We start from the raw sequence: 26,661 nt of genomic DNA, 5'->3' as shown, positions 1-26,661 counted from the left end.
AACTATTGATTTTTCTTACAGAATTTTCAGCCTGATCTGAAACTCATTTGTCACACAATAATTGGTTATAATGAACAGCGCAAGTCAATCTCTCTGACCTTGAACTCATGCACTCTCTTCAGAATTAAAATGTTGCCAAACGCAATGTTGGAATATTAATGGAATATCAGGAATGGCTTTAATATTCCAGCCTTAAGCTTTTTAGAAAGTATTGCAGCCTTTGTGTGCCTAATAATCTCTCCACTAACCTTAAAACTCCAGCAGGATATATATCCTTATTCAAAGCTACTGGGAAATTAACAGTAAAAAAAAATCTTTTTGTTGTTTTTTTAATTTGCAGTTTCAACATACTTTAATAATGTGAATTGCTGCTTTTCAAATGGACCAGCAGACTTTACTCCTACAGAAAGCTACAAACCATGTACAATGTACAATAAATTTACTATTCTTTGATAATAGATTTAGCTGCTTAGATTTATTGTCTATATAACATTTCCAATAAAAAAATATTGATACTAAAGTCTGTTAAGAAAATTATGTGTTCTGAAAGCAGTTACAAGAAAATGAAAAAAAACCTGAGAAGAATGATACCATATTAATATTAATAGAATTAATGTAATAATCACCAACTGAAATTGTGACTATTTTTTTCGAGCGTATAAAAAATCTTAAAAGTTCACTGCTTCCTATAAATAATCCTTAATTTTGTGTAGTTACCTTTCAAAGTTACAATACCTCCGAACACTTACAACCACCGCAGTATCCCCATAATCACATGATCAAAATTCAGGCAATTGGCATGTATTTACGAAGGCTGCAACATTCCGGGGTCACATGATTGACATTTGCAATCTTCCTAGCCATCGAAGTCAATGGGGGAAACCTGGATTCACTTAACAACCATCTGATTCACTTACCAATTACAGTGATTTGCTTAACAACCATGGCAAAAAAGGTGATAAAATTGGGTGCAACTGACTTAACAACTGCTTTGCTTAACAACAGAAATTCTAGTGCCAACTGGCCATGAGTTGAAGACTATCTGTACCAAATTCTCCCACCCTGCATATGCTTAACCATTCCACCCATTTCTCTTGCCTACTTGGGAAACTCCGATACAGTTTTAGAATAATTAAATAAGTAAACACCCTGAGCAGAATGGCAGTTGGTCTTACCTGAACTGCTATTTTCGGGGCTGGGACAGGAGGCTCCAGTGGATGATATTAACACGCCCAATTGGCCACGAAACTGGGATGAAGCTGAAGACACGCCTCTGTGCTCCACCCTTTACTTCCAGTTTAATCGAAGCAAGCTCCCCGGAGACATGAAAACAAGGCACCAGAGAGAACTCCCACCACCCCAGCTAGACTAACTATCTTAGAGCGGGAACTGGAGCCTCCTGTCCCAGCCCCGAAAATAGCAGTTCAGGTAAGACCTATAGCCATTTTCCAGAGCGAGGGACAGGAGGCTCCAGCGGATGGGATCTACCAAAGCTAAATCCCATGGGCAGGGAACTAACAATCTGCAATGATCTGCTGTAGCACCCTGTGCCCAAACGCTGCATCAGCTGATGTGAACGTGTCCAATCTCCGTGGCACGACAAACCCGCGCTCGTCAAAATAGCGGTGATTAAACCGCGTTGCTAAAGCCGCGACGTCATCACCACCGCGACAACAGTGCGGTGACAAAAGGGCCGATTTAAATTAAGGTAAGTGTTAGGATTAGGTTTAGGGGGGCGCAATGCCCGTCTTGGGGGTGCCCACCAAGACCCCCGCCAGGGCAGCTGGGCTGACAGCGACAGCGGGCACGGGGCAAAGCGGGCTGCCCAGCAGCAGCTGGGGCAGGAGGGCAGCGGCCGCGCCCAGCCTGCGGGAAGGGTCCAGCTCAGCCGCGGGGGGGCAGCAGGAAGCCTGCGGGGGGGCCAAGCGAGGCCAGCAGCAGCAGGCGGGGCGCGGGCTCCGCCAACGCCACCTGCCCTGCCTCTTCCTCCGGCCGTCCAAGGAGATGTTGTTGAGGAAGAAGAGGGCGGCCTGCCTCTGCCGCGCATCGCTGCCCCGCTTGCGAGCCCCTAGGTTTAGGGTTAGGTTTAGGGTTAGGTTTAGGTTTAGGGTTAGGTTTAGGGTTAGGTTTAGGGTTAGGTTTAGGGTTAGGTTTAGGATGGTAGGCGTGGATTTGCCCTCCGCGGTTATGTCACCGCGGTAGGGTCATTTTTTTCTTAGCGCTTCGGACGGCGCGGATTTGCCTCCGCACTTACGTCGGCGCGGATAAGGGCTTCGCGGTTTTGTGGTGGAACCTCCAACCTGTAATGCCGAATAAACAGCAATGGGGAAGCCCACGTAGCCGCTCTGCAAATGTCACCTATCGGTGCCTGGGAAGCCCAAACCACCGAAGTGGCAGTGCTCCTCGTCGAATGTGCCATAATACCGGCCAGCACAGGCAACCTCTGGGACTCATATGCCAGGGTAATAGCTAAGTGGACCCACCGGCTAATGGTGGAAAACATCACCTTCTTACCCAGCGGTGAAGGTTGGAAAGATAAGAATGCCTCCAACCTCCGGAAGGAGGCTGTCCGCTTCAAATAAATACGCAGGACCTCCAACCAGTGCCATTGCTGTTCACGTTCCCTAACCGGATCCGTACAAAAATCCGGAAGTACAACCTCCTGGGAACGATGAAAAATGGAATTTACCTTTGGCATAAAAACCGGATCTAACCTCAACACCTCCTGGTTCACCTTACACCAGGCCACGAAGGTGGAGTCTTAGATCCTCATAGTAGATTGTCTGCACGAGGCCTCTGTGGTTCTAATCACCCGCAGAGACAAGTGAGCCTCCCTCAGGCACTCCCGCTTAATCTCCACACAGCTAGTTGCAGCCAGTGTGGCTCCGGATGCACTAGCTTCCCCTGGTGCAACGCTATCTCCCCCTCCAGGATCCTCCATTGAGGCCGGACCGACAGGGTCATGAGATGCGCAAACCAGGCCCTCCTCGACCAGTGAGGTGCCACCAGGATCAGCTCCGCCTGTTCCCTGACTAGCTTCTGAATTACCCTGGGAATGAGGGGGAGGGGAGGAAAAGCGTACAGTAGCCCACCCAGCCACCTTGTGCAAAGGGCGTCGACCTCCTCGATTCCCTGAGTTGGGAACCAAGAAAAGAACCAGGGAAGCTGGGCGTTGGCAGGAGTGGCGAAGAGGTCCACCACCGGTTGTCCGAACCTCTGGCAGATGCTCTGAAACAGCTCCATGGAGAAGCTCCACTCTCCATTGTCCACCGTTTCTCGACTCAACCAGTCAGCCTGATAGTTGTAGATCCCCATGATGTGCTCCGCCCGGATTGACCGCAAGTCAAAGCTTGCTGTTAAACAGGAAAGCTGTTAAAACCTGGCTGTTCCAGCAGGCCTGGGGCTGTTGACCTCATTGTTGAGGTCCAGCCCCGATTAGAACGAATGCATGTGTTTGGTGATTTTAAATTGTCCTTTTTATTATTCTCTTTTTCTTTCTCTTCTTTCTTTTTTGTAAGCCGCCTGGAGTCCTTCGGGATTGGGCGGCATATAAATTTTAATAATAAAATAAATAAAATAAAATAAGTGTCTCTCTCCGCCCAGCTGCCCAGTGACATTGCCTTGGCCTGCAGTGCCTTGTAATGTGTGCTGCCTGCCTACTGATGTAGGCCTTGGCCGCCACAATGTCGGTGAGGACCAGAATGTGATGCCCCCGATGGAGCTCCGAAAGTGTCGAAGCACCAGATGGATCACCCGGAGCTCCAACCAGTTGATATTGTGTCGGAGCTCCTGCCAGGACAACCGACCCTGGGCTAACTGATATCCCAGGGTCGCCCCCCCCCAGCCAAAAAGATTGACGTCCGTGGTGAGCACGAGGCGCTCCTGGTCCCTGAACTCACACCCCTTGAGCAAGGCTGGGGACAGCCACCACTTTAAGGAGATCAGTACCTGAGGGGTGGCCTTGGCCTTGGCCAGCGAACTGCTGGTGTTGGCCCTCTGGAATGGCAGGAGGCGGCACTGCAGGGTCCTGGTATGCAATCGTGCCCACGGTACTACCTCAATGCAGGATATGCGCTTTCCCAACAAGCTGGAGAGAAGGGCTATGGAACCTAACGGTCCCTGCGGACCTGCTTAACCATTTTAATCAAACTGGACTTATGGTCCAGGGAGAGAAAAATGTTCCCTGAACGAGAATCTCTAACAGCCCCCAAATAAAGGATCCTAGTGGATGGGATGAGAGACCTCTTTTCAAAGTTAACAGAAAAACCTAACCATTTGAATAGAATCCCTGACCCACCTGATCCGAAGGGACCGGTTCTATTGCAGCAATGTCAGATGCTTAATAGCCTGACGCATCCCCTTGCGCTTGTCTATGTTTTGAGTGGGGGGAAATGTGCAGAAGTTGTTTGGGGGAATGGAGAGGAACTCTAGCTGAAGCCCATGTGTAACCATGCTGAGCACTCAAGCATCTGAGGAAATCTCCACCCAGGCCTCAGGGAAGAGAGCCAGGCAACCACCAATGGGTGGGGTCGGAGACTACCTATTTGCCCCGGCGGTAAGAACGACCACCTCTCCCTCAAAAGGGGCCACTTACTCTCTTGTTGGAAACGGAGCCTATCTCTGTTGTAACTTCTCTCAGGCTGCCTCTCCCACCTAGGGGAATAGTATCTGCTGTGTTGACCCTCCTGCTCCTGAGGGTGATATGAGGGCCTGCGGTAGAACGACGTAGACTTCTGCTCCATCTTTTTTGCCAAAGTGGGCAGCACCTTCTTCTTATTCTTGTCCTTCACGAGGAGCGGGTCAGGGGCAGCTCTGAAGAGAGAGCCCCCTGTGTAGTCAGCTGATGTCAGCTGCCACTTTGACTTGTTGTCCATTTGCCAACTCCGGAGCCAAAGAAGGCGACAAGAGGTAACGGACGACATCATTGCCCTGGAAGCAAACTTCATGTCATTCAACATGGTATCAGCGGAAAACTGCACCACCGGCACTAACTTGTTTAGGTCTTGGTGGAGCCGCATATCTTCTGGGGGATGCGTTCCTGGATCTTCTCCATCCACAGGATAGCGTACGATTGAAGAACGAGGCAGACTTGATGGTCCAGGCCGCCAACTGGAATGTCTTCCTCAGAGTCATCTCCGCTTTCCTGTCATCTGCCTTAAGGTTGTCAGCCACATCTTTGGCCACCAGAGAGGTAGGTGATTCTAAGGCGACCACAGGTGGGTCCACGGTGGGTAGCTGCAATGCCTGGCTCAATATTATAAGAGTGCCTATCATTACTACCAGGGTTGGGAAAGGCAGTAGGCTTCTTCCATTGTTTCTTTACCACCTCCAGAATAGGTATGGGGCAGGGATCTCCTTCTTAACCATCTTGGGTTCAGAGAAGACTGGGCCTCTAGGCTTCTTTGCTGCACCCCCCCCTCCTTGGCACCCTCTTTAGTTCTGTCCTTAGCTCCTTCCTTAGACCCTTCACCCTCCTCAACCTATGCAGTGGCATGCGCCTTGCGCAGGAGGGATCGGGATAAATTTGGCAGAAAAAGGCCAGTGAAGGCTGGAGGATTAGGCTTGGAATCATCCTCATCTTCAGATAAATCAGGTTCCAGTTGGGCCTCATCCCCGGACACTGATCCTTTGCTAACTAGGGAGGGAGACACAGGGCTGCTTACTGGAGCAGAGGGAGGATGTGCCTGAGAGGAGCTGGGCCTGGGGCCCTTGCCCTGATCCGATGCTAAGAACCAGGCAGCCTGCTACTGTAGGCCAACAGCAATGCCAGAGGAAATGGCCCTCTCAATAAATGGCCCTAGCAATGGCAACCGAGCCTTCCCAGCCTTTAGCAAGACAAATAGTGCCCCTGGAGGCCAGAAATAGAATGCCCCAGCCAGGCAACTTACTGGCAGAAGGAAAGAGCGATTCCAAAGGGGACTGCAATTGCAAGGAGGGTCCAGGAATGGTAAAAATACAGGACAAAAAAATAGGTCTCGTTTTTTGGCTGGACTGAGATGAAACTAGAAGTAAAGGGTGGAGCATAGATGTGTGGCTTCAGCTTCATCCCAGTCTTGTGGCCAATTGAGCGTGTTAATACCATCCACTGGAGCCTCCTGTCCCTCGCTCCGGAAAAAATCCAATTTGAAAGGTTCCGCCAGTGGTGAAATTCAATTTTTTTTTACTATCAGTTCTGTGGGCGTGGCTTGGTAGGTGTGGCGTGGCTTGGTGGGCGTGACAGGGGAAGGATACTGCAAAATATCCATTCCCACCTCACTCTGGGGCCAGCCAGAAGTAACATTTGCTGGTTCTCCGAACTACTCAAAATTTCCGCTGTCGGTTCTCCAGAACCTGCTGGATTTCACACCTGGGTTCTACCCTTTACTAGAGTGGCTCAGCGGTAAAGATGTTGGGCTTGTTATCTGGAAAGCCAACAGCCTGGGTTCATGATTCCATGACTCTGGGTTTTTTACATTTAAAACTGTTGCAGCATCCCCATGATCAAAATTCAGATACTTGGCAACTGACTCATATTTATGACAGTTGCAGTATGCCGGGGTCATGTGATCACCTTCTGACAAGCAAAGTCAATGGGAAAGGCAGATTCACTTAACAGTGTTACTAACTTAACCATTTCAGTGATTCATTGAACAACAGTGGCAAGAAAGGTCATAAAATGGGGCAAAACTCACTTAATAAATGTTTCACTGAGCAACATTAACTTTGGGCTCAATTGTAGTCGTAACTTGAGGACTACCTGTAATAATTTTAATGAAATGTTCAATAAAAGCAGGCTTGCTTCTTGCTCTTACCTCACTCAATCCACTCCCCAGCTTACTGCTCAAGGGAAAATGTAATAATCTGGAAAGACATAGCTGCTTAAACACGAGTGTCCCCTGCTTCCATAGTAAGGCTTATATCTCCCTTGTATGAATACCTAGGGAATTCTGGGAGTTGAAGTCTACAGGTCTTAAAGCTGCAAAGACCACTAAATAGAAGAACATCTTTCCTGCTGAAAAGATTAAATCAGGAAGTAATCTATTCCACTCCATTATATTACATTTAAATACTCCATATTACAAAAAAAAACAAAGCAATCACCTCAGAGCTAAATATTTCAGTGCAGCTACAATATAGTGAAATATCAACAGCTGTTACTTTCTGATATCTGCTCACTTTTATGTATTAGCAAGAATGTCTGCTTTTAGGTTAAGTGGGATTTATTTTCCCTGTCATGTGACTTAGAGGATATTTTTATTTAGAAACTCAAACACACACACCCAAAATGGAAAGCTCCACAGAAACTGTTTCGCTAGTGCATCTATTGAATTGAAATACAGATAGACTTCATCTTACAATCATTAGTTTAGGGACACTGAAAAAAGTGACTTATGATCAGCTTTCACACTTACGACCATCGTAGCATCCCCATCATCATGAAATCAAAATTCAGGTGCTTGGCAAACTGGCATGAATTTACGAAGAGCTGTGTGAACTGTCCCGAGGTCATGTGACCCTCCCATTTGTAATTTTCCCAGCCAGCTTCCGACAAGCAAAAACAATGGGGGAAGCCAGATTTGGTTAACGACCACAGCATTCACTTAACAACTGAGGCCAAGGGATCATAAAATGGGGCAAAATTCACTTAACAACTGTCTTTCATAGCCACAGAAATTTGTAGTGGAAAAACTGAGATTAGGTCAGCCTCCTTTGTGGCTGCACCTGCCCTGTGGAAATGTACCCATCACAGATTCTGATGCCCCCAAACCTGCTAGCTGTTTTTTGTAGAGTTCTGAAGACCTGGCTGTTCATCCAGGTTTTAGGGAAGGGTGAAGTAATCAGATGAGATTAGATGGTGTTGGGGATACGATTCTGATTTCCAGGTTTGTAATTGAGACATGGGTTTATACCACTTTGATTGTTCTAATGCTTTGCACTGCTGTGATAGGACTGTACACCACCAAGAGTCATGGCTATTGGTCCATCAAGCAAAAGATGGAAAGAATGGAGCAGTATGCCACTGGAAAGACTGGTAGAAGGAGTTTTCCTTCGCTTCCATTTGCAATGCAACAGGGCACTCCAGGCTGCATATTTTTAGACATGTGCAAAACAGCAATCAGGTTTTTTTAATGCAGGAGCAACAGCAGTATCACTTAGACTTATATACCGCTTCACTGTGCTTGACAGTCATAAGCGGTTTACATAATCAGCATATTGCCCTCAACAATCTGGGCCCTCATTTTTTACCCACCTCGGAAGGATGGAAGGCTGAGTCAACCTTGAGCCTGGTGAGATTCAAACTGCCAAATTGCAGGCAGCCAACAGGCAGCAGAAGTAGCTTGCAATACTACACTCTAACCACTACGCCACCGCAGTGACCTTTCAGATTTAATAGACATTGGGGATTAACGAACATCTCTTCTGTCTGAGTGGTCTGTTAAATCAAAATTTAGTTTTTGAAGATAAAAAAAGAATGCATTTCGGCAGAATAAAACTGGAACATGAGTAGAGTACTGAAACGCAAATATTCTTTTGGTCAAAATCGTTGTTGAAACAAAAATGGGCACCCAATGCACCTAAGCCTCTGCTAGAGGGGGAGTCTTACCTCTGGTTCAGATTTGACCTCCACTTTGGGCTGAGTCGCAGGAGTAACTGTTTTAGGCTTGGACTCCATCTTTTCCGGTTGGTTCTTGACACCTGTAGGCGGTCTCATAGCAACGGTAGCACTAGAAACCGCTTTCACTGGGACAGAGGGAGCTGGAGTTCGTCGGTTATTGTTAGCAGTCTCAATCGCAGGCAAAGGTGCTATTGGTAATTCACGCAAATTACTATTCCTTGAGGCAGATGATTGGGCCTGCTGGTTCGGGCGTTTCACAATGCTTTGTGTTGGTGTGTTCTGAAACCAAAAAAAAAAAAAAATCTTATCCTGTAAAGATGTAAAGGTCTTGTCCTCTACCAAGTCAAATTTCAGGGTTCTTCAATGGAGAAGAACTGATGAACAGATGATATAACCTTCTCCCTCTAGCAAGAAAAGCTGAGAGGTCCTATTAAACACAGCTCTCCTAACAACAACACCCCTCTCCTACCCTGAGATTAACTAGCCAGAAAGGACTTCGTTAGAGGCATTTCATTTCAAGGTCTGTCTGGAGGAAAGAAAAGACTGCCCTGCTCCAAGTAATATGGAACAAGAAGCTTCTAGAACTCAGAAAATAATCAATGGCATGAAGAATTCCAGAATTTGTTGTAAGTAACAAGTTGGATTGGGTTACAAGTTTTGGTTTTAGTTTCAGTGTGCCCGAATCCTAGTCTTGTTAGTTTCACAACCATACAGGTAGCCCTCGACTTACAACAGTTTGTTTAGTGACTATTCAAAGTTAGAACGGCACTGGAAAAAGTGACTTATAATTGTTTTCCACACTTACAGCCATTGCAGCATCTTCATGGTCACGTGATCAAAATTCAATTGCTTCGTAATTGGTTCCTGTTTATGACAGTGTCCTGAGGTCATGTCATGATCACCTTTTGACATCTTCTGACAAGCAAAGTCAATGAGGAACCCAGATTCACTTAACGACCTATGTTACTAACTGAACAACTGCAGTGATTCATTTAGCAAACGTAACAAGAAAGGTCGTAACACAGGGCAAAACTCACTCAACAACTCTCTCACGTAGCAACATAAACTGTGGGCTGAGTTGTGGTTGTAAGTCGAGGACTACCTGTAATTCCAATAAGCTCAGTCTTCATTTCAGATGAGCTTGCCTTACTATTATTTTGTTAACCCGTACTATTGTTTTCTGATGTTCAACCCTACTTCTCTTTGCTACCATGTATTCTCTAATAATACTGTAAGTATCTGGGTGCCAATTTGTGTCTTGGGAATTATAATGTGGTACAAGCCCCTTCAGATGGACTAACAGCTTTGTAAATTGCAAGGTGATAGTTTTAGAGTGCCTTTTTATTTTCTTTTATTATTAGGAAGAAAAAGATGTTTTCTTTCTTTCAGCCTTATTCGTGGCTCCCTGGGGGATGGGGCTATAATAAATACCATTCACTCCAGGCTATCCGTAGTTGGGTGGCACAGGCCCAGTGGTGGGATAAATGAGGAAACTCTTTACGCCTCCTGATATTGAGCTTATAATCCATGATAATGGCAGACAATTTATAGCCCTTTACAAACTACTGTGCTTCCCCAAAAATAAGACCGGGTCTTCTATTAATTTTTACTCCAAAAGACACATTAGTGCTTATTTTCTAGTTAGGTCTTATTTTCAGAGAAATAAAGTACTAAATATGTCCATCTGGCTGATTAGCTTAACCGGGGCTTATTTTTGGGGTAGGGTTTATATTATAAGCATCCTGGAAAAATTATGGTAGGGCTTATTTTCTGGTTGGGTCTTATTTTGGGGGGAAACACAGTATTTATCCCCAGCTCCTGGCACCTTACACTTGGGAGTCCAATCAACTCAAAGACAAGTGCTTACCTATATGGTGGTAGCTTGACTCCATCTAATCTACTATGTCAACAGATGAGAGAATGGAGTCATATTAAAGTACACTTCACAGGGGATGTAGAAGGGGGTGTGGAATGAGGGGAGAAAGGAAAACAGATGGGATGCAATTACCTCCAGAGCACTTTCTAGAGGTTAAGAGAGAGGGCATGAGCCAATGGGCCTTCTTGGTTCTTTCCTGATCTATAGGAATAACTGGACAACTCTTTCAGCCTAATTTTGAGTGAAATAATTTATCAGGTATCACTATAACTTCTATATTGCATAGTCTGGGTATCTGAGAGATCAAAAGTGCTCTCCAGGTTCCCTCTATTAAACCTTGTCATTGTGTGGGGATAAGGAAGCATACCTTCTGTACTGTGGTCCTCATCCTCTGGAACAACATCTCCCCCAAAGATAAGGATAGCCCCCTCTCCTGGGCTTCTGGAAAGCTTTGAAAATCTGAGTTTGTTCTCAAAACCAAGGTTTATGTTTATTGAAACCATCATGGCAGGTTTATTTGTCTAAGGCCCCTGTTTTGTTTTGCTGTTTGTTCGTTTATTTTAGCCTGGGCTGTCCATGCAATTTGATGGGGTTTTTTAAGGATATTTTTATTGTTTTACCCCCCCCCCCTACATCCATAACACATTAAAGCTGGGTGGCCAATAAATTTAAATAAATGAATAAAACTGTTGGACAGCCCCTATTCCCACGGTTCCACCACAAATGCGCGAACAACAAAACCGCGCCTGACTAAACCGCGGTGATAAAACCGCGCCGACAAAACCGTGCAACGAATTAGCCCTAAAGCGCGCCAACAAAAGGGCTCCGACAGAAGCGCGCTGTAATGTAACCCTAAACCTAACCCTAACCCTAACCCTAACCCTAAACCTAACCCTAAACCTAACCCTAAACCTTACCTTACCTTAAATTGCGCTTCTATCGGCGCGCTGTTGTCGGCGCGCTTTTGACATCGCAGTTTTAACACCGCGGTTTTGTCGGCGTGCTTATGACATTCGCGCTTTTGTCAGGTCACGTATTCCCACAACCTCCCAGAAGAAAAGCTGGATATAAATGTTCCAAATAAAAATGTTTCAGATTCCAGCCACCTATCATCTGTTGAGGGCAGAACTAATAGAATGCAGGCACAGGGGACCGGTCAGGGGCCATCAGCAGGGGTGCTAAGAACTCACACCTTTTTCCAAGGTGATGGTTCAGGTCTTGCCCCTGCCCAATAAGAGCCCGTGTTTGTTTCTATATGGAAAGGACACTTACATGCCTGGCCTTTACCAGACTTTGCCGTTGCTGGTATGGCATCCGATTACTGCTTGGCTGTGAAGTCTGTAGGCGTGGCCTGAACTGGGATGGGGCCACCGGAATCAGAGGCTGGGGAGGCATAGGCAGCAAGTGCTGCTGCTGCTGCTGGTTAGACTGGTGCGGCTGGTGGTGAGTCTGGGATGGTTGGGACGGCTGTGGATGCTGTGGTGGTGGCTGTGGCTGCAAAGGAGGGTGCAAAGGGCCCTGTACATTTGAAAACATGGCAGGTATGAAGTCACATTTGCTCCCTGATTGCTAAGCAACTTATAATCATCACTTAACAAGGAAAAAGCTCTTAACAAAAACTAAGGTTTTTTCTTCATCTTAGGCTCCAGTGGAAAGTACCGTCTGACTGAGACTTTTTGAATCAAATATATGATTATATATTTAGCTAGCTGATGAGAGCTAAATAGCTTGAAATAGATCTATACTAGTCTCCCTTTATTTATTTATCAGCACAAATAAAAACACACAAATATAACAAAGGCAACAGTAAAAATATTGGGTTTCTGTCGTGATGGACTCTTGTGACGAGCCGATTGACAGATGATGGAAGCAGTTAGCTTCCTCCCATAATTGGGGCTTACCAGGGGTTGTGACACTAAATGTATATATTTATATATATATATATAAAGTCACAACCCCTGGTATGCCCAAATATGGGAGGAAGGTCACACTTCCACTCTCTGTCTTCGGCTCGTCACAAGAGACCATCCAGACAGAAACCCAATATTTTTTTACTGTTGCCTTTTTGTTACATTTGTTATATTTATGCTGATAAATAAATAAAGGGAGACTAGTATAGATCTATTTCAAGCTATTCCCAACAAGGGTGTGGCTAGCTGATGAGAGCTAAATAGCTTGAAATAGATCTATACTAGTCTCCCTTTATTTATTTATCAGCATAAATATAACATATATATATATATATATATATATATATATATATATATATATATATATATATATATATATATATATATCCCTAGGATTACACAGCAGCAGAAGCTGCGTAATCGAGGGGGGGGGGGAGATACTACAGATAGTCCTTGACTTACAACCACTTGTTTAGTGACCATTCGAAGACACTGGAAAAAAAAGGTGACTTATGACTGGTTCCCACACTTACAACCGTCACAGCATCTCCACGGCCATGTGATCAGAATTCAGGTGCTTGGCAACCGGCATGTGTTTATGACAGTTGCAACATCCTGGGGTCAATGTGATTGCCATTTGTGACCTTCCCAGCCGGCTTCTGTCAAGCGAAGTCAATGGAGGAAGCTGGATTAGCTTAACGACTGCATGATTCATGTAAAATCTACAGCAATACACTTAACAACTGTGGCAAAAACACCGGCAATATCAGGTATGACTCGCTTAACAACCGCCTTGCTGGGCAATGGGAAGTTTGGTCCCATTTGTGGTTGTAAGTCGAGGACTACAACCCATTTTCCATAGGATCCAAAGCTAGGACCCGAAGTAACAAATGGAAACCTATCAAGGAGAGGATCCAACTTAGAACTGAACAGACACTTGCTGACATTAAGAGCAATTAATCAGCGGAATGGCTTACGTCTAGAAGTTCTAGGTGCTCCATCACAGGAGATTTTTAAGAGGAGACTGGACAGCCATTTGTCTGAAATAGCAAAGGGTCTCATGCTGAAGCAGGGGGTTGGACTAGAAGACCTCCAAGGTCCCTTCCAACTTCGTTATTCTATCATTCTGACTTCTTGTATTGTCTGCTTTAAAGTTTCAATCTCTGTTTACTCTGACCAGCTTTCAAACTTCAAATCCAAAGAGTTGAATAGTCCAATTAAATACCACTCAATTTTAATCAGATCAATTCAGATTAATCTAAGATCTCTCCTGAATTGTAACTTCCTTTTTTGGGATGAAGGTGAAGATCACAGCTTAAATCTTGGACATTTTCAATTTTAATAAAACACAGAATCATTTTTTTTTAATGCTTCAGCGAATGAACTACTAGAAGCCATTGTTTTTTTTTTCTGAGCGCTCATGGAAGAAAATGGAACACCAGAAGAGGGAGCTCTAAGTCTTGTAGTGTTCCGGATTTGATGTTTTTTAAATGAGTGCGTAACAGACATACTACAGAAACTTGTTTTCAGGAAATAGACTTTGGTGTTTCTTCTGGAGTAAATCAATTTTAGGAAATCATGGAATATGTAACAATGTCATATTACATACTTCTTTAATCTCAATATCTCTGTGAACAGCTTCACAAAAATCAACTTTTTAATGTCTTCACTTTGAAACATTCTCATGATATAGTTGCAGTTAGCCCTTATGTTACAATTAGAGCTGGCCACCAGTGGTGGAGGTGATGGTAGGGAGAGTAATGCTTTCATGCTTGGCACAGCAATACAAAGGCAAGTTTAAATTGCTTCGAACATTAAGTATTTAAGCTCTGTTTATAAGGAAGCTATTCTCAGCATTCTACTTCAGCAATGTATGGTCTGAACTAAGACTAAATGTTATTACATAACAGCTTCCCCCACTCGCCCTCCAGAAAAAATGGCACACTCGACATAAGTTTGGACTACAACTCCCAGAATCCCTATGACAGCACGAGTATGCTAGGCAGATCAATATTCACCACTTAGCCTGAAATATGAAGGAAGTGACTGCTTTACATATAGGAGGGTTTGAAGAAAGGGCCAAAAAACGGCTCAGTAAAAGCTGGCTATATTCTCCCAAGTACCAGACAAGAGAGTTGCCATCTTTTTTTTTTATGTGACTGCAGATAGCAGATCTATACTATTCTCTAAAGTTGTATTCTTGCAGAAAGACAAGTAAGGAACAATGGGGAAGAACAAGGACACTGGAGGACTTACACGGGAGAGTTCAGGTTACAATGGTCGTGGAGATGAGACTCAACAGTGATGAGAAGGGTTTTCCTAATCGTTACATACCTGCATGCCGGCCTGGGCGAGGGGGTTGAGGAAAGGCTGTCCTGGGAGCTGCAGGAAGGACTGCCGTGGGGGAAGAAAAGGCCGTGCGTTGGCTGCTCCAGGCTGGCCGAAGTGAAGGATTCCCACTGGACCCTGAGGTTGCAGACTGGGTCTTACCAGCCTTTCTCTTGGAAACAGGGGTTGCTGCCCTTGCTGGCTGAAACCAGGCCCAGATGGACTGAATGGGAGCTGATTTTGGCTAGGCACAGAGTGTGTGCTGTTAAGAAGGGGGGGCGGTGGTGGCGGCGGGCTCCGCTGTTCAAACAAGTGATGGCCGGGAAATCTCGGCTCTGTCAGAAAGATAAAAAATGGAGATAGCATGAAACTAACTCATCTGCCAAGCAAAACACCAGTTTTGGACCAACCCCACTGGAAATAAAAGTCTAACAGAGAGTTGCTAGGAGGATGGCCAACAATTTCTTCCATTAACCAAATGCTGAAAAGGGAGCGCACACACGCTCTTCTGGGCTGCAACCAGGAAGAGGAGCTGCCCAGGGGGCATTTGTGTGCTGCAAAATGAACTTCTGGTTTCTGGTGCACATGCTATTCCAGTTACTGGAGTGCATGTGCACCCAACAATCAGCAGGCCAGCGTGCATGTGCATGGCAGAAAATGAAAGACCTGCTCTTCCTGTTTCCGGCACTGCCGCACACACGAAGACGAGCTGATCGTCGTGTGCGCCAGAAAATAGAAGAGGAATGGGCGACACCATACATGCCAGGCAACATGGCTCCGCGTGCTACTTTTGGCACACGTGCTATAGGTTCGCCATCACGGGCCCAGTATACTCTACTCCAACTAGAAGTCACCAATTTTGTAGACAAATAATCCTGTAGTTGGTGCCTCACTTCCTGAAAATTTTCTGTGGTTAAGAATGCATCAACAAGGTAAAAAATGTGTAGGAAAAAGGTCCGGGCTACAAGCCACTCTGTTTCAAGAGTACGTACATAACTGCTAAATACAAACAAAGGAATAATGGGACGATTTTGAGATTGGCCAAATGACAAGATAGAGAAGATTCTGGCTTCGTTGTTCATGTCCAATCCTATCCCTGGGGGAAATGTATCTTCCCACATGGTAAGACAATGGCCGTACCTCCCATGAAGAAAGGTTCTCTTTCCTGTGGAGGTGGGGGCGGAAGAGGGGGTGGAGGTCCTCGCCACTGATCTTGGAGAGAAAGTCGTGGGGCTTGGTTGAAATTACTAGGAACGGGTCCAGGAGCATTTGGTTGAAAATCTGGAGGGCCCTGCATGATTTAAAAAAAGAGAGAAGAGAGAGAAATGAGGCACAATTACCCTTGTAACATTTCTTCACTAGTCCATTACTTTTAGAAGAAAATGTGTAACAAATACATACAAAATATCTGTTCTATAATCTGCACAACTTGCCGTCTTGCAAGTTTCCATCTTTTGTTGCGCCTGTGAACACAGAATCTAAGGACAACATGTTTACAGAAAACTCAAAATGTTTTAATAACCACAACAGGCCTGTAGGAATACCGTTCCTTTTCAAGCTTACTGAAATCCTTACAATTATTGAACTTCTATCCCATTAATCCAAAAGTCTGAAGGTCTATTTTATGCTCCCGACATTTAATCTTTTAAAACCATATTCCTTGCTATCTATTTAATACAGCCTAAACAACTAAAAATGAAGCTACTGTGTTTTCCCCAAAATAAGACAGGGTCTTATTTTCTTTTGACCCCCCCCCCCCCCAAAATAAGCACTTGGTCTTATTTTCAGCGAGGTCTTATTATTTATGAGGTACATGGCTGCTGCTGTGTTGCAAAATTTTGGGGGAAGGCTTATTTTCAGGGGAGGGATTATTTTAGGTCTCAAAACCCCGATTGGGCTTAATATCTGGGGAGCTCTTATTTTGGGGGAAACAGGTTAGTTTAATTTTCTGGTGTCAAACAATGATCTGTAGCCCTCTTCATACACACATGCACATATGTGCCCTGCAGGAAAAAAATAAAATAAATTCAAGAATAAAGAAGAAAACATTTGACACCTACATTATACTAAATACCAAAGCAACTGAGACATTTATTATAAAAAAGGATATAAACAATTAACACAGATATCCTACTCTTTGTTCTAAATAAATGGGCTACAGACAGATATTTAGCTATTTCATTATCAGCAAGGGGAGAAACTTTAAAATTTAACTCTGTAATTAATTTTCACCTCTGTACCAACACGTACAGAATGTACTTAAAAAGGAATAAGCTTTTTGAAGCCCAAACACTAACAGGAAGTGACAATATTGTATGAGAATTCTTCCCAAAATAAAAACTCTTTGCCTATTTGTATTGCAATTGACCCTTTAAGACGCACATTATCACTATCATCATTCAAGTACCAAATCTGAACAGAACAGTTGTCCAGCTAACTTGCACACTTGCTATTGTAATGCCACACCCTGGATAATATAGTCTTGTGTTAATGATTGCTTTCTTTGCGGGTAAATGTGAATGCTTTGATTAATATATTAAAGATATGATATCTTGTTAATATATTAACCAGGCATACTTAAGTATGTAAGAGGAGCTATGTTTTTTCAATATAGCTTGGGGCTCCAAATGTGTTAAGGGCCCCATTTCTTGATTATATTAACATCTATACCAATAGTTTTATTCCACAACCATACATATTTATTCTGTATTGTTTTGCAATATACACCAAGCAGAATCATTGGCCAAGCTATTCCCCATAGTGGATACGAAATTCATACTGGATACATTAAGTACCCGTAACTATTCATGCCTTCATGAACTCGTCTAATCCTAACTTAAAGGAATTTAGCAGTCTGTGAAGATCATACATTGTTCAGGATTTTTTCAAAGTTGATATACTCCCTCCCAGAACCTGCTATATCTGAGTCTAATCCCTCAGTTCAATGGCATTACTGTTAATGCAGCAGATTTTTCCTTCAAAGTAATTTCTGTAGATATTACACATGTTCTATATCATATTCTGTGTATCCATTTATTACATGTTTCACTTCCCCTTTTCATTTTTTTTAGAATGTTACAAAAATGCATTAAGAGAGTACAGGATTATAAATATAGCTTCTACCTACCTCTCTGTAAAATAACCATCTTTTTCTAGCATTTGGGAACTACCTCTAAAGGTTCCAGTTTATCTCCAGCAATTTTACAAAGCAGAGGAGAAAACACAGTTTTTTTGCTGAATGATAAATTTATTAACCTACAATTTGTTTTCAAATATACTAGCCAATGTTTACTATGCTGCTTTTGCTTTAATGAGAATGAGTACCTGATCAATAAATAAATTACAGAAGCTGTATTATATTCTTTAGTCGTAAACATTAACTATCCTGCTTAAAACATTTTTAAAAGACACAAAAAGTTTTGCATATATTATTTTTAGGGATGAGACTTGTATACCAGTTTTTCCTCAATCTGGACAACTTTAAGATATCTGGATTTCAACTCCCAGAACTCCCCATGATTTCCCCAGGAATTTTGGGAGTTGAAGACCAGATATTTCAAAGTTGCCCAGGCTGCTCTATGCTTTCCAGTTTTACTACAACACCACCACCACCACCATCACCACCACTACTACTATTACTCTCACACTCAGACACACACACGAGATAATGTTAACTATAAACTATTTTATTAGCTTTACATCCTTTTAATTTTAAAAATAATGTGACGGACGATAAAGGTTTTCCTCACTTAGTGCAACTTTTAACTTTTGAGGGAAGCATTCAAGATGATCTAATATGTTTGCCATGTTGCCTTTCAAATAGAATTTGGCCTTAGATGGATTTCCACCTCTAACTTCTGTTTGAAGTTCATTTTAGTCCCAAGGAACTTGCTCCTCTTACTTTAGTCAACAGATATCCACCTAACTGGAAGGGGACTGCAGACAAAAGATTATGCTTAAACCTAGTACTCCTTAAGAGATTATTTCCCTTGGGATATGAACAAGCACAATCAGTTCTTAAGCAAAGGGTTTTAGATATGAAATATCAGAATGAAATAAGCACAATTTCATCCATTATAATTATAGGAAATCAGCTCTACCGCTCAACACCTTTCCATAGTGCCTCAATTTGCTCTCTCTTTCTAAATATCACACAGTATTTACACTAGCAATATTTTAGATTTAACAAAGTCCCTTACACAAGACATTTACCTCTGTGATTTCATGGCATTAGTATTGCTGGCTCTTTATTATTATTTTACCTGCTTTCACACCATGACTACACAATGCTATTATGATTCCTCTAATTACTTTTTTTCCCCATGGATGCCTTGATGATGTTATATAAATTTCTTTGTGGATCTTGACTATGCTACTGTAGGAATTAGTTAGATTTGCTCAATTAAAATATTGAAATTGTTGAATGAGATACCTTAATTTAATTAAGTTTAAAATTCAGGAGCTTATGGCCTTTTAAAAAAAAACAGAAATTAAGTTTTGAAAATTCTAGCAAAACATCTGAAATACACAACCAGGAATTCTCCCATGATTGCAAACTAGGAAGAGAAAAAATAGTCGCACAATATGCTCTAACAAGAAACACAATATATTCTAATCTGTTAGGCTGACAGATACATTAAGTGAAATAAAAATATTTTCTTTTTTCTGATGAACTGTAGTTAAGACTGCATTCAACAACACTCTTTAATACTGCAGGGGACACCACCAAAGATGTGTTTTCACACTCACAATCACTGCTGTACAATAGATGAAAAGAATCAGTATGTTCGATAAAATAGTTGTTTCTCTTTTTTAATGATTTTAATGTAGCAAATTTCAAATAAGAGTAATAAAATTAAATCAAAACAGTTAATAAATCTGAAACGACAACATTTTAGGGCTATGCTTTTTTTAAACTTTGGGGGCTGAAGAGGTATTGCTGGCTTTGAAGGGAAAAGCTTATTTTTGAGAGATGCAGTTTGTGTTACCCTCGCATGATTTTATCAGCCAAGGATAACAAGAGGGATGAGAAAAGTTTGAAAGACCCCCCACAGGCCAGGTGTGCTAGAGCTGAAGTTTCAGAATGGTAAACCCACCCCTAAACTTCATTTAAAGAAGTTCAGAGCCCCGGGCCACAAGTGTCTTTTGCCTATTAAAACAGACGCTCCTTTCATGGTGCCTGACATTCTATAGCATGAACATTTATACAACATATTAAAGTGTTCAAAGAGCTTTGCTCGTACCATCTCAGCAACAATAGTATTAACCCCCTCCCCATTGCATGTGGGACAGCTAAGACAAGATATAGAGGTGTGCCTTAGGCTTAGTAAATTTATGGCAGTGGCAAGATAACACTGGAGACATTTTCAGTCTCTTAGCTGTCTCTTTGCCAGAAACTCTTCAAAGTCTGCGTGTGACAGCTTTTACATTCAAACCCTGAAGTTGTGAAATTACTTCTGTCACCTTTATTAAAGAAATGTTAGATGAGTTGTTGCAAGTTTTAAATAGTTTAAATCTATATAAGAACCGTTTTCACCAAAGAAACCGTCTGATACATATATGTTTTGCAACAGGCAACATCCTAGAAAAGCTTATCACTTCGCTTGCAATGGGGAAAGGACATGGACCATGCTATGATAACTTCTGTGTTATTTATCAACAGCAATTTTTTTAAAATGTAAACTCTCCCTCAATAACTATAGTTTTCAGAAATTACAATATAAAAGCTACATTTTCTAGTAGTAATTTGCCTTAATTTTTTGAGCTCTGTTATGAAAACATGCAACACAGATTATCAACTTCTTTTATAAGGCTAATGTAATCCTCAACTCAAACTCAGCTGATGGTGATTTCATAGTCTCCAAGTGGTGTTTTTTTTTTTAACCTCCTAGTGCGGTGCTCTGATTTCTGGTAATCTCTTACCCATATATCAGCCAAGCTGAATCTGCTTCATTTCTGAGGTCAGCCAAAATTGGCTAAATGCTGTCACCCAACATAGGCCTCACAAATTAAGAGAAATATGATTAACCAATGCTATAATAATTATTATTATTTAGCATAGATATTTCAGTTATGCGTCAAAGTAAAGGAATAACATAGGTGTTACCAATTACTTTTGCAAGCATCTGCTCTAACTTCTACCTACGGTTGGTCGGGGAATCTGATTAGCTTGTTCAGCATTCATCATAGACAACAATGCAACTGTCTGAAAGAATATGAGATAAGGTTACTTTTAATCCTGTCAAAATATTAAACTATTTTGCTTTCCTTTGATCCTCTCAAATATAATCCCTAGTTTAAAAAAATTAACATTCTCTCACACACAATTCTCATACAAATTCTACTTTTACTTTTGGCATCTCTTGTTAATTACATGATATTATCTCTTATAATCTATTCATGAACCTGACAGAACTTTGGCTACCAATAAAAGAGAAAACTTAGCATAAATTGCTTAGTGTTACAGTAATATTATAAATTAAAGCATAAAGAGGATCTAGCAGTTATTATAACACTTATCAGCTCTTCTAAAGGGTCACTCTATGTATTTTTTCAACTAGACTAATTAAATACTTTAACAATGTCACTGAATTTTTCAATAAATTATACTCTTGTTTCCACATATTTTCATGTATTAATCTCACTTAAAGTACAAAGAGATGAGGAATGTCATTGACATCTAGGTATGGATACTTTGTTAATTCTTATTAAAATGGCATAAATGCAAAGAATCAAGGACTACAGTAACCTATGACACTACTTAAGACTATATCTATTTGTCACAAATGTTAATCCTCTTACTTTAGAAGCCAGTGAACATTACAGTCATCTCAGGAAATAACCCTGGTTCAATTCAATTAAAATAGGGTAAGTATGCAAAAATGGATTGTGCAAATGTTTTCAAAATAAGTCTTGTTTCACTGCCATCATATTAATACAATACAATACAATACAACAGCAGAGTTGGAAGGCACCTTGGAGGTCTTCTAGTCCAACCCTCTGCCTAGGCAGGAAACCCTATACCGTTTCCTGAATATTTCCTGGTAGAGATCAGGCTGATAGGTCTGTGGTTTCCTGGATCTATTTTTTTCCCTTTTTTGAAGATGGGAACCACATCAGCTCTTTTCCAGTCCTCTGCAAATATTCTCAGCAAATTATTTCCAACATGGTAGTCTTGAATTAACCCCATGATGGAGCCCACCACAAAATTAGAGAGCCACTATGGTGTTAAAGACAAAACTGTTGTACCTCAAGTCCACCCACCATCATGGAAAGTCCCTGGATGACTTTGGGCCAGTGTCTCAACCCAAACTAGATCATAGGTTGTGGGTATGAAACCCCACATAAGCTACTTTACCTCTTATTGGTGAGATTCAAATCTAATGAAAAAAATAAACACGTAAATTGTGTTTGGTGCAATGGTGGAAAAGAGAGATAGGTGTGATCCATGGTCTGGAAGTACCATGGATTTAAAGGAGAATATTGTAGTTCAGGGTTGAAATGAAGGGTCCTTGATCTCTGAGCTTGATTGTTACCTTGCGAATGTTTCATTACTCAACTACCCTGTTTTCCCGAAAATAAGACCTCCCTGGATAATAAGCCCAATTGGGCTTTTGAGCGCATGCACTAAAATAAGCCCTCCCCTAAAAATAAGCCCTCTCCAAAAATATTTAACCGCATGCGCAGCAGTTCCCGACCATTTCCTCTGGTTGCTTGCCACACAAACAACACTAGATGAGAAGGCAAGGCCGGAGGAGGGGAAAGGGGGGGGGGAACTTTCCCATGCACCCCATACGCCCTTCCTAACAGCCACTCCCGCAACCCTAGCCACCGCGCTCCTTGTCACTCTAATGGTTGCTAGAAAAAGAGTGGCACCCCCAGCAAAACGCAACACAGCAGCAGTCATGAAGTGACCATGCTCACCATCTCCTGCACCTCAAAAATAATAAGACCTCCCCAAAAAATAAGACCAAGCGCTTATTTCGGGGGTCAAAAGAAAATAAGATCCTGTCTTATTTTCGGGGAAACATGGTAGGTAACATCATCAGTGCCAGAGCAGACCTTTAAGCTACCCCTTATGAAATAAAAGAACTTCAGACTCTTAATATAATTCTAAATTTTGTGGGGGGAGGGACTCCAATGGCTGCTATGGCAAGGCCAAGGATAAATAATGGATCTATGGTGAGCTAATTGTAGATTAGTGGAGCTGCTTGCTCCATCCCATCCACTCAAAGCTGCTCAAGTGTCCAAACTATCCAGTGCCCATTTTAAGTGGGGATGGTGGATACTGCAACCAGGGAAATAATTTTCTTCTTGGATGGATGGAATCAGTCCAGTCAGCAGAATAAGCTGACTTCATCCTGTGACTTCCCAAAGAGAGCTATAGTAGATGAATTCACATCTACGCCAGTTGTAGATTGTTCTTTGTGGATTGAAGAGAATTATTCCTTTGGAAAGATGGGAAGTAGAAAAAGCAGTAACTAGCTGAGTTGTTAAAAAAAATCAATAATCAGAATGTTTGATGTTAAGAATTTGAAACTAAGGATATTTGGACAATGGAAGGCAGAGGACTTTGTGACTTTTGCAGGATTTCTCGACACAAAGAACCGCTATATTCTTGTTCATCAGCATTTAACACTCATCAAGCATTATCGGTCAAAAACACAGTAGAGGACGACTTATTTGGGGAGCAGAGTGACCCTGCTCCCGGCCGTATTTGATCATTTAGTTGCATTCAGTATCATCAAACACAGCATACCAGAGATTGCTTCCAAAAGTTGTGACTAGAGGCACCATTCCTGTTTATGATTCAAAGTACTGTTTTCATTCAGGCTTCCCTCTGGAAGACCTTTGGAGCCATTCTATCTGATGCACTCACCTCAACTAGGGAGGTTACTATCTCCATCTTCAGTGTGTATGAAGCATGTTTTGGGGCGGGAGGAATCAGGGAATCTTTCCGTTATGACTTCCAGTTTACGGGGTAGTTTCTTCAAGGTTAGATTACTGCTGACTTTGGCGGAGTTTCGTAAAGCAGTTAGAACTGAGCAACTTAAAGGAGGCCAAAAGCTAATCCCGCTTTTTTTTTTAATTTAACTAATTTCTACACTTGTACTTCCCCTCATTTTTATTATATTTAATTTTATTTTCTGTGTATGTTCACAGTTGAAAACTGCCACATATTTTAAGATCTGACAGCATAAAAATCAAGCAAGCAAATATTCAGCAATAATGGAAAAAATATTGACACTGATCGTTCATTGAAGCTTTCTTCTTTAAAGTACTTTTGAGAAGTGATGCTCTATTGGATTATAATTTATTCACAGATCACTGACTTCAATGCATAAGATCTGTCTGCTTGAGTGATACCTATACTGGTCCCCTTTTCTTAATCAAGCTGTATGTACTGAAATTCATTCTGCCTCTTTCTTACGGCCAGAAGGTTCTTGCTCTGCAGATTAAAGGAAAAGGTCCCCAACAAAAAAAAATTCTACTTCAGATATATTACAAAGTAAAACAGTCACACTAAACTCGATCCTACTATTATCCACCTGAATTTTTAAGCAAGCATCTTATACATCAATGTTTGAGGATCTATATGTTTTTTTTAAAAAAACAAATTAAAAAATCTGTTATGTTTCAGAAAAAGCTTATTTGCTATGACTATTCAAATCAAATCAAAATGTGAGCAATCATGGCATCAGCTTGATTTTACCATTTATGAAAGCGCCATGAGGGAGAAGGATCAGAAAAGGATAGTTCATTTTAGATCCTGCCCCTCTCCCCTAGCTTAATAAGTATTATCATTGTGTTTAGCTTCTGCAGCTCCTCCTGCAGATGGGAATGCACTGATATGATTAAATTTGATAGTGTGATAATGTATGGAATTAGTGATTAATTAGAAGCTCCCCAGCAAATGGAGGATGTTTGTTATTGTGTCACCTGCACTGTAAATTGCATTTTCCCTTCTCCCAGTCTGACACTGAAGCCATAGGCAGAAGGGGTGGAGCCACAGCAATTGATCTTCTGTGTACTTTACAGATCAGCTCTATTGTGAAGATACTAATAATAGGACTAGGTAGATAAGTTGTGAAAATGGCAGGTCCTCGTGAAGAGAACTTGCCAGAGATGCTCAGGAAAGCTCAGTTGCACATCTGCAGGGGCTGTAATAGGAGGGGGGGAAATGTAATTTGATTCAGCAGTCTCATTCGAACATGATTTGCATGAAATGCTGTATAAAGCTCTATCCAAGAAATGTCAATCATGACCACCTGATACCTTGTATCATGTTAAAAAGAAAGGAAAATGCTTTCCAGACCAGGTGGAATTTGCCAGCGCGGCTGCACAGTAATAGAGTGAAAATTTCATTTACTGCTGCTGTTCTAACAGCACCGCCATAACGAAAACACAATTGCTATGGCAGCCATGCAGCCGGGTAGAGTTTTTTTCCTCCCACCCTCTTTGCACTTGATGTCTCACATTTAAACAAATGACAGCGCAAGTGTGTAAGCAACTATATTCTTTATCAACTGGTGAAACTGATGATAGGATACTTTTAATACATATTCACAATGACTATAAATGGTTAACGTGTTTCGTTTTAGAAGATAAATATGCATTATCTGCTGTATCTCACAAAAATATTCAGCTTGGAGTCAGGACCGGTGCCCTGAGTTGGGTCAAATGATTTAGCTTTCCTAACACATGAAAATGACTCCTCGGCCACATTCTGTTCCCATTTTGATAAGCAACAGAAGATTTAAGATAGCTTGTGATCTACCAGCTAAACTGAGGAGAAAAAAAATGCTAATCAACCATTATCTGCATAAATCAGCAAGCATATCTTCCTCAACAAGAAACAATTTGTGCACCTAATGCAAACAAATTCAAATTTAGGTAATTATACCTGCAGAAGACAATTCCATTACTGTTTTCCATGCTACAAACCCTCAACACTGATGTTTATCCTGACTTAAAGCAATGGGAATTGTACCCTAACCAGACTAAACATATTTTTCAAACTATAAGACGTACCTTTTTGTCTCCCAGATGGGGATGAAAATGTCTGTGCATCTTATAGACTGAATATTGCTGAAGCCCCGTCCACCCATCAGCCATTTTTTTGCCTCTACACGCCCCTTTTTCAGGCAAAACAAAATGGGTTGAAAGAAGCTGAAAAAATAAGACAGAAAAAGCTTCAAAAACAGGCCAGAAAAAGCCTGGAAAACAGGCCAAGAAAAGCCTCAAAAATGAGTAGAAAAAAGGCTGGAAAAGGGCCCCAAAAAGGGCCGAAAATGAGGCACACAGAGGCAAAAACTTTTTGTTTTGTTTTGTTTTCTTCTTCTAAATTTGGGTGCATATAGTCAGGTGCGTCTTATAATCCAAAAAATATGATAATTCAGACTGCAGTGGCTTGTCGAATGAATGAAAGAAAGAATGAAGCGCTCCCTCCACCAGGTGTTTAAAAATGATCCAGAGAATCTCTGACTTGTTTGGTTCTTCTAATTTTCTTTCAATTTATACATGGAACACTGTAAAATAAAAATCTCATCGATGGATTCAAGGAACGGTGATTTATCCTTTCCAAAATTAGGTAACAAATTGAGCTATCAAACAAAAAGTTTGAGAGGAAAAGCACTTTCTGTGATTCACTTTCAAATATCAAAATCTACCTGTTACCATGATATTCACCCTTGACTGAGTTAAAAAGGAGCAAGAGTAGCCTTTCCCTCAAGTTCAGATTTAGTGGTGATTCTATTTATTCTCATGTATCCAATTTATATAAATAGTGCAGAGCGAAAACATCAAGCTGGTTTCTCATAGACTAGCACTGTTCGAAGCAGGAGTGACGATACTAAATATTATTCATTAATATTAATGAGAATATCCATTAAATATTAATGAGAATATGGTCAAATCCTCATGTTTGTTAAGTCTCACTTTAATAATGTTCA

The 26,661-nt window shown here is 41.8% G+C and overlaps 1 protein-coding gene across 7 annotated transcripts in view; it reads right to left on the bottom strand.

Moving 5' to 3' along the window:
- The window catches only part of RBM33 (RNA binding motif protein 33), a 129,419-nt gene that overhangs the window by 60,111 nt on the left and 42,647 nt on the right, over positions 1 to 26,661 (bottom strand). For 6 of the 7 annotated variants that reach the window (XR_004256966.1, XM_032237273.1, XM_032237275.1 and 3 more), the window contains 4 exons: positions 15,851 to 16,001; positions 14,717 to 15,045; positions 11,745 to 11,990; positions 8,585 to 8,875 (listed from right to left, as the gene is read on the bottom strand). Coding sequence is in view for 6 of the 7 variants with exons in the window: in XM_032237273.1 (XP_032093164.1) it covers positions 8,585 to 8,875; positions 11,745 to 11,990; positions 14,717 to 15,045; positions 15,851 to 16,001 (1,017 nt within the window). In the remaining variant the exon portion in view is untranslated. The remainder of the gene's footprint in view (positions 1 to 8,584; positions 8,876 to 11,744; positions 11,991 to 14,716; positions 15,046 to 15,850; positions 16,002 to 26,661) is intronic. The other variant, XM_032237276.1, reaches the window with a different exon arrangement.

This window comes from Thamnophis elegans, chromosome Z (assembly GCF_009769535.1).
Source record: "Thamnophis elegans isolate rThaEle1 chromosome Z, rThaEle1.pri, whole genome shotgun sequence".
In the NCBI taxonomy this organism is placed as follows: Eukaryota; Metazoa; Chordata; class Lepidosauria; order Squamata; family Colubridae; genus Thamnophis; species Thamnophis elegans.
Note: the sequence above shows the minus strand (reverse complement) of the source record. Positions and strands in the feature narration are given on the sequence as shown.